General features: G+C 36.3%; 1 protein-coding gene across 1 annotated transcript; it reads left to right on the top strand.

Annotated features, from left to right (window-relative positions):
* The first annotated feature begins 1,518 nt into the window (after positions 1-1,518).
* On the top strand, positions 1,519-4,701 carry LOC129223188 (uncharacterized). The gene has a single exon (XM_054857755.1). The coding sequence runs from the start codon at positions 1,519-1,521 to the stop codon at positions 4,699-4,701; it is 3,183 nt and encodes a 1,060-aa protein (XP_054713730.1).
* Positions 4,702-13,085: the final 8,384 nt, after the last annotated feature.

Raw genomic sequence — 13,085 nt, 5'->3', positions numbered from 1 at the left:
TACTGGAATAATCTTTATCCCGGAGAAGTGCCGAATGTTTTGCAAGAGCTCACGCAATCTGAGCAACGACTACTGTCTCGTATAATACCATTCGTCAAGATCATTAAATTCAGCGGTTTATACGGCCAGTATGGTTTCAAAGGTCAAGCTATTCTTTTTGCACAAGACATCTTTGAAATTAGTGAGAAATTGCCACGTATGCTTCCCAGATCTCCAGATGATGCAGGAATCATCGTAATAACCGAGAGGCTTGAAAACTTAGACATCACACGGGAGTTTTCAATTTCTCGCGATCGAGTTTACGCTGCTCTGCAATGGCTTATCCGAAATAACCCATTATACTGTGACGTTGAAATTGATTATAACGTCGAACTTGATAATAGCGCGTTAGTTAGAGTGGCAGATGAAGTCATAGAAGCTGTCCACGTCGAGAATGAACAACCTACAGCATATGTTCAGTTGAACAATAATTCTTCAATTTTAAGAGCATCATGGAATCAAGCTAATGAAATAATATTCAAAAATTTTCCAGGAATTCAGTGCTGTGCTATGGTTTTGGCCAACATCACAAAGGCCTCTATAATCTCCCCTCATTTGTGGACAAAAAATATTTTAGATATGAACATGATTGAAGGCGACAACTTGTACAAAACAGTTCGCATTCTTACTGAACAAGGACACGAAGAAGCATTCGAAATAGTAAATGGTTTTTTATTGGTTAAAAATTTTAATGTCATCAAACACGGTGTAACCATTTTTGGCAGAAATTTTACATTGGAATACAACGATGAGCCACGTTTGTATGGAGTTCTCAATGATGCAGCGAACGAAGGGAATATTGGTTATACTTTACATGAAGCACTGTCAGAACTATTCCAAAATTATACAGCGGGTATTTTAATTTCATCGGGAAAGTCGTATGGTGTCATGTACTACAACAATATGTACTACTTTACAGATTCGCATTCATGTGGACCAAAAGGTGCAAGTGCCAGAGATGAATGAGGAAGAGCATGTGTGATTCAGTCACGTACACTACAAGAACTTGTACGTATTTGCAAAAGAGCGACTGGATCTCGTAACGTGCAATTTACAATTGACTATATCAAAGTAATTTTTGATGAATCAGTAGAAAATCAAAATATTTTGGCTGAAGAAGCAAATCATCCACAATTGCACAACTCCATTCAACCTCAAACTCAAGTACCTTCCTGTCCACTGGTGCTTCAAACATCTGTAATGGCACCGATAGACTGTGCTCAACCAGATGTTGAAGATGAACTCGAGTTGAACGAAAATATCAATGAAATCAGAAGAAAGACTCGTGATAACATTCTTAATATCGGACATGAGCTGAAAGCTGAAGAGTTAGCTTGGTTTTTCTTGTTTCCGTATGGCATAAATGGCTTTAAAACATCAAGAGCAGTCAGTATCACTGCATTAGATTACTTTCAAAGCCGAATTCTAGGCAATGATTTACGATTTCAACGCAATGATTATCTCTTTTATGCTTTATCGATGTTCGAATATGAACGAGTTAAATCTACCATATCTGCTTGTACTAAAAAAATTCATGGACAAGATGGCATGATCGAAGACGTTCATTTGTATTTAAGAAATTTGAGAGGTTCTGCAGCCTATTGGAGAGGGGCTTTAAATGAACTCGTAGCCCAGATTAAATGTCTGGGGCCACCAACTTACTTTGTCACCTTCAGCTGTAATGATTTGCATTGGACTGACATGAAAAAGGCGTTGTTGATTGTCGACGATCGCTCCGACGAAGATCCAAATGACTTGGACATTATATCGACACAGCGCCTTATAGAACAATATCCAGTGATTGTTAGTCGTCATTTTATGGTCAGAGTAAATGCTCTCATGAAGTTAATCCTCCGCAACAATAAAATCTTGGGTGGCAAAGTAAATGACTTCTGGTGGCGCGTTGAGTTCCAAAATCGTGGCAGTCCCCATCTGCACATGATTATTTGGATTGAAAATCATCCTTCGTTCGAAACACCTGAAGGAATCCTAAAACTTGACGAAGTTCTGACCTGTGAATTACCCCCCGTTCACGATGAACTTTATGAGATCGTCAAAAAGTGCCAAATACATCATCATACGCATACGTGTGAGAAAAATAACTCTGATACCTGCCGATTCAACTTTCCCAGAAAAGTTTGCACTGAAACACGCATCATCGCTCATACATCAGATGAGTTCATTCGTAACGGTGGAAGAATTTGCCTCTTGAAACGCCGACCCAAAGAGAGTTATGTGAATAACTATAATAAGTCACTTCTTTTGATATGGAAGGGCAACATGGATATTCAACCATGTGGCTCTAATGAATCTATAGCATATTACGTCGCTAAGTACATATCCAAGTCCGAACCCACACAGTTAAATTCCAGCATTGCACAGGCGATTCAACAAATCCGCCCAGATGAGACAAATATTTCTCGCAAATTTTTCAAAATATGTATGCGTCTAATGAGTGAGCGACAAGTTTCGGCATGCGAGTGTGTTTTTAGACTCTGCCATTTAAATTTACGAGACAGTTCAAGACAATGTGTTTTCCTCAACACCAGAAAACCCGAGCAAAGATACAGAGTATTAAAATTCAACGAAGCGGGAGATAACACCGGACTGTGCGCAAACATCTTTGATAGATACGAAAAAAGACCTCTGGAGCATCAAAATTTCAACTTTGCGAACATGACCTTGATGGAATTCGCCATGAAATTTAAACCATATTACGCGAAACCACAAAGCAAAGAATTTGTTGAGGAGAGTATTGACATTGACGTTTATAATGATAATGTTCCCCATAAGAGAAAAAAAAAAGAATTGATTACTTTGATGGACAATTGTAAAATAGAAATAAGAAATGTAACTGCTGTTGTAAGAGTTCCATACTTCGTTGCCTCCACTGATCCGGAGAATTTTTACTATAGTCTTCTTCTGCAATACATGCCCTACCGCTCGGAGCAAGAACTACTTGAAGGATTTAATTCTTCAAAAGAAGCCTTTCTTGCTCGAGAAGAGGCTTTAAAAAGAAACAGCGAGCAAATGGAAGAATATCGAGAACGAGATAGACAACTGGAGAATGCCTTTAACCAAGCTCACGCATTCGAAATACTCGATGCAGAACCGCTTGAATTGCAGGAAGACGTTGACGAAGAAGTTTTGGAACAACAAATAATGGACGACATTCAATTTCAAAATGCAGTCCAAGCAATGAACTTGCGTCAAAAAGACATATTCAAGTACATTACATCAAGTATTCAAGACCAATTGGGTGGCAGCCAACACCGAGAAAGACTTTTCATCACTGGCCAAGCTGGCACTGGAAAAACATTTCTTTTCAATCTACTGAAAAATCAAGTCAACCGATGTTACGCCAAGCCAGTAGTCAAAGTATGTGCTTTAACAGGTGTAGCTGCACGATTGGTTGGAGGATCCACATTACACAACTCGTTGAAATTACCAGTTCAAAAAGATGGTCGTATTGTGGAAATGCCTTTACTAACTGGAATATTTCTCCAAACTATGCGTCGACTTTGGACAGACATTGAATTCTTCTTCATTGATGAAATATCCATGGTACCGTACGAGATGCTAAGCATGATTGACTCGCGTTTGAGGCAATTAAAGAACACTGACAATTTTTTTGGAGGCCTTAACATTCTAGTATTTGGTGATCTAATGCAGCTTCCACCTGTGAGAGGAAGACAAATATTCCAACAGCCCGAGCACATGATTCCTGCTACTGACTTATGGAAACTTTTTTCTTTGGTAGAATTGGTGGACAATATGAGACAGCAAGGAGACATGTTGTTCGTTGACCTCTTAAATGCTCTTAGAATTGGTGAACTCTCGGATCAGCATATGGCTGTTTTACTTGAGAGAGAAAGTTCTGATATGGATGGAGAGTTTTCCATTGAAAGAGCCTTAAGAATCTACCCAACTAACAAGCAGGTAGATGAACATAACAATCGAGTTCTCCAGTATTTCAGGAGCAAAAATACTAGTATCTACAAAATTCGTGCCCAAGATCAACTAATCGATGCAACAAAAAAACTCAACGAAAATACAAGTATCGATAGCATCATTTCAAAAGACATTAACAAGACCGGAGGTTTACCGCGAGAATTAGAAATTTTCGTAGGAGCTAAGGTTACGTTAAGAGCCAATATTGACGTCACCAAAGGTCTTGTTAATGGAGCTATAGGATTTGTAAAAGAGATTGTTTGGCCATATTTTCGCAGAGCTCAAGTGTATGCCGAGGACATACCATCTGTTCTCATCAATTTCGGTAAAGACGGCATACACAAAATCGAGCCGAAATCCATTCAATTTCCAGCTTTATACAGTTATGGAACTGCCGAAAGGCGAATGTTGCCGTTGATTTTGTCGTGGGCTTCAACTGTACATAAAATGCAGGGAAGTACTGTGGACTATGCAGTTGTCTATCTTGGAAATAAACTATTTGCTGAAGGACAAGCGTACGTAAGCTTGAGCAGAGTAAGATCTCTTGCTGGACTCCGGATAGAAGAGCTCGACTGCACAAAATTAACTGGCAAGAAGCCTTGCAATAATGATGCTCTTGTGGAAATGGAGAGAATGCGGAGGTACAGTGAAAATGATGAAAGAATACGAAATAGTACTGTCAAAAATGGTTTAATTTTCAATGTGGACTAGACCTACTGGGCAAACCACAATTAAAAAAAAAAAAAAAAAAAAACGTTTCTGACTATTTACCTCTCAAGTGGTGTGGAAAAAGTAGCATTTTGCATGTGTCTAGTCATGTGATATACTAGAAATATTGGTATTTTGTAATTAAAACTAAAAAGTAGAAAATAAAAATAATAAAAAAAATTTTAAAAACATGCTTTTCTTTTTTTCATTCAAAAAAATGAACTAAAAAGTGGAAAATAATTTTCTTTTATCACAAAAAATTTATCCTATATAACACATAAGTTAACATCAGACCTATTGTATTACGATACATTGAAATTATCATTTAAATTTCTGACTAAAAAGAAAAGCGTGGGCGCCGTATAACCCGTTTTATACTAATGAAAATTAAAAATTTAACATCATACACATGGAAAAGCAATTATTACCAGATGAATTAAATTTAAAGAAATAAATTGGTATGCATTAATTTATTATATTAGACTTAAGAAAATTAGAATAGAATTATAAAAAAATCACATTAAAAATTAAAACATAAACATTGAATTGAAGATTAAATCATTAATATGGATCAAGATTCATATAAAACTACAATAAAAATATTAAGAGTGTTATAAATACACACACCAGCATTATAATAAATAACTAAATTAATTTTTATTATATTACGGCTCTGAAGTATCATAAGTGTAAATTTTTTACTAATTTTTAATGTCTGATTTTAAAAAAATGTTTCCACTTGTAAAGAGAACCTTATTGCAAGGTACAGTGGTTATTGACACGTAAGTTTAATAATTATTATACGAGACAGTAGTCGTTGCTCAGATTGCGTGAGCTCTTGCAAAACATTCGGCACTTCTCCGGGATAAAGATTATTCCAGTAAGCCTTTGGTGGTGAGGTCGTTTTACGACTTATAATATGGTTCTTGCAACGATGACACAGCACTAACTGGTCTTTTTCGATCAATTCATCGGGAAGAAATTCAGGTTTTGGAGATGGTAATTTAAACTTTAGAACCTGGTTTGGATAGCACCTTTTAGAACAAATTTGACATACATTGTCACAAAATGAGTTTATCTCTTTTTCAAAAGTAGTAATATCAGCATTAATATGTTGACGGTATTGTTGTTGTTTGGTTAAACGTATTGTATGTTCTTCAAGACTTTCGTTGTAACGATGTTGGCAAATTCGAAAGCGTTCATTCGCCAAGCGAAGTGTACGTTCTTTAAGCGTTTCACTTTCTCGTTCTACAATACGAAGTTGAGAAACATGCTGACGGATATATGCTAAACGAGCATCATTTTCTAGAACTTTGATCATTTGACGCTGAGAACTTCGCTGCTGTTGAATTGCCAAGCGAGCTTCGTGTTGTTCTTTAGATTCTTCAGCTCGACGTTCAGAACTCCGTTGCTGTTCAATCGCTAAGCGAGCTTCATGTTGTTCTTCAGATTCTTCAGCTCGACGTTTAGAACTCCGTTGCCGTTGAATCGCCAAGCGAGCTTCGTGTTGTTCTTTAGATTCTTCTGATCGACATTTGGAACTCCGTTGCTGTTGAATCGCCAAGCGAGCTTCGTGTTGTTCTTTAGATTCTTCAGCTCGACGTTCAGAACTCCGCTGCTGTTCAATCGCTAAGCGAGCTTCATGTTGTTCTTCAGATTCTTCAGCTCGACGTTTAGAACTCCGTTGCCGTTGAATCGCCAAGCGAGCTTCGTGTTGTTCTTTAGATTCTTCAGCTCGACATTTAGAACTCCGTTGCTGTTGAATCGTCAGGCGAGCTTCGTGTTGTTCTTTAGATTCTTCAGCTCGACATTTAGAACTCCGCTGCTGTTCAATCGCTAAGCGAGTGTTATGTTGCTCTTCAGATTCTTCAGCTCGACGTTTAGAACTCCGCTGCTGCTCAATCGCTAAGCGAGTTTCATGTTGTTCTTCAGATTCTTCAGCTCGACGTTCAGAACTCCGCTGCTGTTCAATCGCTAAGCGAGCTTCATGTTGTTCTTCAGATTCTTCAGCTCGACGTTTAGAACTCCGTTGCCGTTGAATCGCCAAGCGAGCTTCGTGTTGTTCTTTAGATTCTTCTGATCGACATTTGGAACTCCGTTGCTGTTGAATCGCCAAGCGAGCTTCGTGTTGTTCTTTAGATTCTTCAGCTCGACGTTCAGAACTCCGCTGCTGTTCAATCGCTAAGCGAGCTTCATGTTGTTCTTCAGATTCTTCAGCTCGACGTTTAGAACTCCGTTGCCGTTGAATCGCCAAGCGAGCTTCGTGTTGTTCTTTAGATTCTTCAGCTCGACATTTAGAACTCCGTTGCTGTTGAATCGCCAAGCGAGCTTCTTGTTGTTCTTTAGATTCTTCAGCTCGACATTTAGAACTCCGTTGCTGTTGAATCGTCAGGCGAGCTTCGTGTTGTTCTTTAGATTCTTCAGCTCGACATTTAGAACTCCGCTGCTGTTCAATCGCTAAGCGAGTGTTATGTTGCTCTTCAGATTCTTCAGCTCGACGTTTAGAACTCCGCTGCTGCTCAATCGCTAAGCGAGTTTCATGTTGTTCTTCAGATTCTTCAGCTCGACGTTTAGAACTCCGCTGCTGCTCAATCGCTAAGCGAGTTTCATGTTGTTCTTCAGATTCTTCAGCTCGACGTTTAGAACTCCGCTGCTGCTCAATCGCCAAGCGAGCTTTACGTTTCTGTTTGGATTCATTTGCTCGACGTTCAGAATTTCTTTGCCGATCTCTTTCTTGGCGAGCTTTACGTTTCTGTTTGGATTCATTTGCTCGACGTTCAGAATTTCTTTGCCGATCTCTTTCTTGGCGAGCTTTACGTTCTTCAGAAATCTCGATTGAGCGAGATTGTGAATTTTTCAACCTATTTGCTGCTAAGCGAACTTTACGTTCTGAAGGGGTTTCGTTTAAACGACGTTGTGAAGAACGTTCCCTTTCTGTCACTAATTTTCTTCGTTTGGATTGAACATCTTCGTTAAGCTTCTTAGCTGCATATTTGTCACGAGCCTTTTCCAACCTTCTTTTGCGCTGCGTTGCTGTTTCTTTTTTCATTGTTAGTCACTTCTTTTTGGTGGTTTAGAGTGTCTGTAAGAAATGTTTTTAAATTTTAGTTATATATTTCGTTTTTTTTTTATATTTTTTTTAGCCCCCGAATGTACCGGTCCGTCATCATCGACCTAGATGTCCAAGTCCATACAAGGTTGCATCATGCATCAAGTTTAAAAATTAATAGCACCCTGGGACATCTGGAAGTTGGTTTAATCAAAATTGTAAGATTTGATAAAAATTCAAAATTATTTTTATTTTTAAAAATAAATATGGTTTCATAAATTAAAAACTGTATTAAAAAAATAAAATGAATTTAAAGAAAAAAAATTTTCGTGCTGCTTATTGTTACAAAATAGTTAATTTAGTTATATATATATATGTATATATATTTTTTTTTTTTGACCACCGGTCCGTCATCATCGACCTGGATGTCCAGGTCCAAAATCATGATGGAACCTTGTATTGTCATCAAAGACGAGAGTTTAAAAAAATAGCACACTAGGACATCTGGAAGTTGGTTTATTCAAAGTTGCAAGATTTGAAAAAAACCCGGTTATAAAGACAAAAAAACAAAAAAAAAACAGGCTAACATTTTTTTTCTCAGTATATGCATGCAAACATGTTTCTAGCATTCCAAACTGAAGGAAAAAGTGAAATTAAAAAAATACGTACAACGAGTGAAGTTAAAGCAAAGCATGTAACCACCCGAATATACCGGTCCGTCATCATCGACCTGGATGTCCGGTTCCAAAAGTCATGATGAAACCTCCCTTCTATTGTCATTTAAGACGAGTGTTTAAAAAAATAGCACCCTAGGACATCTGGAAGTTGGTTTAATCAAAGTTGCAAGATTTGAAAAAATCCGGTCATATAGACAAACAATTTTGTTCAGTATATACATGCATGTAAACATGTTTCCAGCACTCCAAACTGAATTAAAAAGCGAAATTATAAAGTTACGTACAACGAGTGAAGTTAAAGAAAATCATGTAATAATAATAACAGCAAAAAAGTGTAGCAAGCTTGACTTTTCAATTGATTTTGAAAAAAAGAACACAAGAAACAAGTAGAGATTGCTGTAAAGTACTTAGTGGGGTTAACGACAACTTAAAGATATTTCAAGTTCACACTACCAAGAATAGAAACAAACTTACTTAAACTCAAACTCAATTCATCAAAGATAAGGCAAAACAGGGGTTATTTTCAATGGTCCGTCGTTTGAAAGGATTAGTAGCTCGACGTATAGCTTGCTCAATCACAAAGCGAGCTTTATGTTTTTGATCGGATTCATTTGCTTCACGTTGAGAATTACTTTGACGATCTGATTCTTGGCGAGCTTTGCGTTCTTCAAAAATCTCGATTGAGCGAGATTGTGAATTTTTCAACCTGTTTGCTGCTAAGCAAACTTTACGTTCTGCAGGCGGTTTCTTTTAAACGACGTGGTCAAAAACGTTCCCGTTCTGTCACTTGGGTTGAACATCTTCATTATTATTAAGCTTCTTAGCTGTATATTTCACACGAGCCTTTTCCAACCTTCTTTTGCGCTGTGTTGCTGTTTCTCTTTTCGTTGTTAGTCACTTTTTTGGCGGTTTAGAGTGTCTGTAAGAAGACTTTTTAATTTTAGTTACATATTATGTTTTTTTTTTTTTTTTTTTTTTTTGACCCTCGAATATACCTGCCCGTCATCATCGAATTGGATGTCCAGGTCCAAAAATCATGATGGAACCTTGTATTGTCATCTAAGATGAATGTTTTTTTAAAAAAATTATCACCCTAAGATATCTGAAAGTTGGTTTAAAAAAAGTTGCAAGATAGGAAAAAATCTGGTCAAACAAACAAACAGACAAACAATTTTTTTTCAGCATATACATGCATGTAAACATGTTTCCAGTACTCCAAACTGAAGGAAAAAGCGAAATTAAAAATTTACGTACAACGAGTGAAGTTAAAGAAGAGCATGTAACCCGCGAGTATACCGGTCCGTCATCATCGACCTGGTTATCCGGGTCCAAAACTCATGATGGAACCTTGTATTGTCATCCATGACGAGTGTTTTAAAAAAAAAATAGTACCCTAGGACATCTGGAAGTTGGTTTAATCAAAGTTGCAAGATTTGAAAAAATCCGGTCATACAGACAGACAAACAAACAAACAAGCAAACAAACAAACAAACAAACAAACAAACAAACAATTTTTTTTCAGTATATACATGTATGTAAACATGTTTCCAGCACTCCAAACTTTAGGAAAAAGCGAAAATAAAAAGTTACGTACAACGAGTGAAGTTAAAGAAAAGCATGTAAAAATGGCAACAGGTCTCTCTTCTCAGTGATTTTATTCACGCTAATTGAAACTGTGCTAGCAGCAGACGATAAATTTCCGATTTAATATTGATGTTCCTTTACTTAAAAATGCTTATACCATGTCTCCGTATGATTTTACAGCCTTGGTGGTTTCGAAATCAGAAGGAAGTGAGTCTACTTCAGGAGTATTTTTTGCAGGCTTTCGAATGAGACTGAGATTAAGAAAATCAGGGTAGAAAGAGCCATTTAATGCCAATTTCGGATCCTAAAATAAAAATTCGAACGGTTCGATACTATTTTGGCGTTTGAAAAATCCTCAACTCTCCTTATCGGGTGCCCAAGTACCTTCTTCCCAAATTTGGTTGAGATTCGACGATAACAATGGAGCTGCATAGGGAACATACATACATGCGTATATACTTGCATATATATTTTCTGTTTTATTTATATAAATTTTATTTTAGGATTCGCTTCTAATAGGTATCTAGGCAATCCATCTTCTTGAGCTTAAAAAAAAGCAACGATTTACGTTTAGCCGACATTTAACTGGATCTACTGCTAAAAGGGTGAAAAAGCTGAACTTCCAGGTTACTTTACGTACACGGTGGTCACATGCCCGAATTTGTATTCAAACATGAATGTCGTAAAATTATTTTCCAAGTAAAGCAAATTACATGAATATTAATTTTTTCTTGTGTGTGTTTCTGTTTTCATTATGTATGTTTTCATTTCTATTTCAAGTTATCTGCCTGTAAAAAAAATTAAAAAAAAAAAAGACCACCATTTACATGAAACTTGAAAAAAAAAATTATTTAACACTTTTGTAAATTTCTATCCATTACTTAAGAATAATAAGGAAATCTACGAAGAAATATTGTCCATTTACTATGCAGTAATATCAACTCTGCTGATATCTTCAACAAATAAGCTTCGACTTTTTATTCTTACTTTTGCTTCGGTATCAAAAGGCACCGAGAAAGTAATTTTATCAACTGGGGAATGTCAAGTTTAAGCTTTTCTTACCTTTTATTAAACTTAAGAAATACCTATTTACACAGAAGGAATTTTTCAAAGTCAAATAGAAGCATTTCGTCGGATTCCGTAAAATCCTATCGCAAAACCTTTTTAGATCTATTTACACTCCCTAATAAACATCAACAGCTACTCTTAATTTTAAAGAAAAAGTTTTCAAGCTCTTCTTACGGACAGGTGAAAATACCTTAATGTTTCTTTTAGGAGCGTTAAAAGGATAAAATTAATTCTTCTCTTTGTTCCTTTTACGTTCTTGTAACATTTTCAAAGTGTCGTTTTAGAAAGAGGTATTTTGTTGTACTATGAATTTTTGTTTTTAGTTAAATATGATTCTGTTCCAAACAAGGCTCTTAACTATAAAATATTTTAACCTTTGAGTAACTTGTGCTGTATTAAAAACAACACAAAAAGTTATCGAGCTCTGAACATTTTAGATTTTAATTAAGCTGTTTATATATTAAACTAGCTGCGTTGCTCGGCTTTGCCCGGACTACCTTGAAAAAACCATTGCGTCAAGTGAAGTATCTTCAATAACCAGGATTAAATGAAAGAAAAAAAAACCATTATGCAATATTTTCTCGCCAAACAATGACGACAGATACTAAAATATTTTTAAGGAACTAAAATAGAATGAGAAAGATGGATTTAAAAGCTGTAACCATGGAAACACAAATAAAATAAGTTTAAGAATTGAAAATGAGAAACATGGAAATAAACAATGGATTCAAAAAGCGTTACCGTGGAAACGCAAAATAAAATGGTCAAAAACTTGAATAGAGAACAGAGTTTTGAACTTCATTTAATTCGCTTGTAACTTTTTTTCTAATGGAGATAGAGGGTGAAACTTTCGACCTCAGGCCGAGTTAGATCTGGAGTAAAAAAATCAGCTCTTTCTAATGCTGTCAAAAAGAAAACTGTGGGACAGTTCCTTCACTTTTTATTGATCGATTTAATGTAACAAGTAGTGCCTAAATTTCAGCTAAGCCTAAACAAATTCGAGATAAAAACGTAAAAAACTGCCGCCGCAATTAAGTATGAGCACTGGAACAAATTGCGTAGAACGCGGAAAATTCTTCCCTTTCCAACGATATATAATATTACTACACTGTAAAAAAAATTCGGAAACGTTTCTGAGTATATCGTGCAGCTGCGGTTCATGAAATTTTCAAAAACGTTTCTGAGTATTTCGGAATTCTCTTTCTGTAATGTCCGGAAACGTGTCTGAGTATTTCGGAATCCTCTTTCTGTAATGTCCAGAAACGTGTCTGAGTATTAAAAAATCCTCTTTCTATAATTTCCAGAAATGTTTCTGAGTATTTTGGAATCCTCTTTCTATAATTTTCAGAAACGTTTCTGAGTATTTCGGAATCCTATTTCCGTAATTTCCAGAAATGTTTCTGAGTATTCTGTGCAGCTGTGGTTCATGAAAGTTTCGAAAACGTTTCCGAGTATTTCGGAATTCTCCAAACAATTTTCAAAAACGTTTCTGAGAATTTCGGAATCCTTTTTCCGTGATTTTTTCTAAAAAATAATTCTTTACTATAGTATTGCATGCCATATCAGTTTCAATTCTTTCATATCTACACTGTAAAAAAAATTCGGAAACGTTTCTGAGTATATCGTGCAGCTGCGGTTCATGAAATTTTCAAAAACGTTTCTGAGTATTTCGGAATTTTCTTTCTGTAATGTCCGGAAACGTGTCTGAGTATTTCGGAATCCTCTTTCTGTAATGTCCAGAAACGTGTCTGAGTATTTCGGAATCCTCTTTCTATAATTTCCAGAAATGTTTCTGAGTATTTTGGAATCCTCCTCCTGTAATTTTCAGAAACGTTTCTGAGTATTTCGGAATCCTCTTTCCGTAATTTCCAGAAATGTTTCTGAGTATTCTGTGCAGCTGTGGTTCATGAAAGTTTCGAAAACGTTTCCGAGTATTTCGGAATTCTCCAAACAATTTTCAAAAACGTTTATGAGAATTTCGGAATCCTTTTTCCGTGATTTTTTCTAAA

The sequence above is a fragment of the Uloborus diversus genome, chromosome 5, assembly GCF_026930045.1.
Source record: "Uloborus diversus isolate 005 chromosome 5, Udiv.v.3.1, whole genome shotgun sequence".
Taxonomy (NCBI): Eukaryota; Metazoa; Arthropoda; class Arachnida; order Araneae; family Uloboridae; genus Uloborus; species Uloborus diversus.
The sequence above is the reverse complement of the archived record's forward strand: the minus strand, read 5'-3'. Positions and strand labels throughout refer to the sequence as shown.

Bases quoted from the DNA above. Each gene is read 5' to 3' on its own strand.
- LOC129223188 (XM_054857755.1), top strand. From the start codon at position 1,519: ATGTTCGAATATGAACGAGTTAAATCTACCATATCTGCTTGTACTAAA.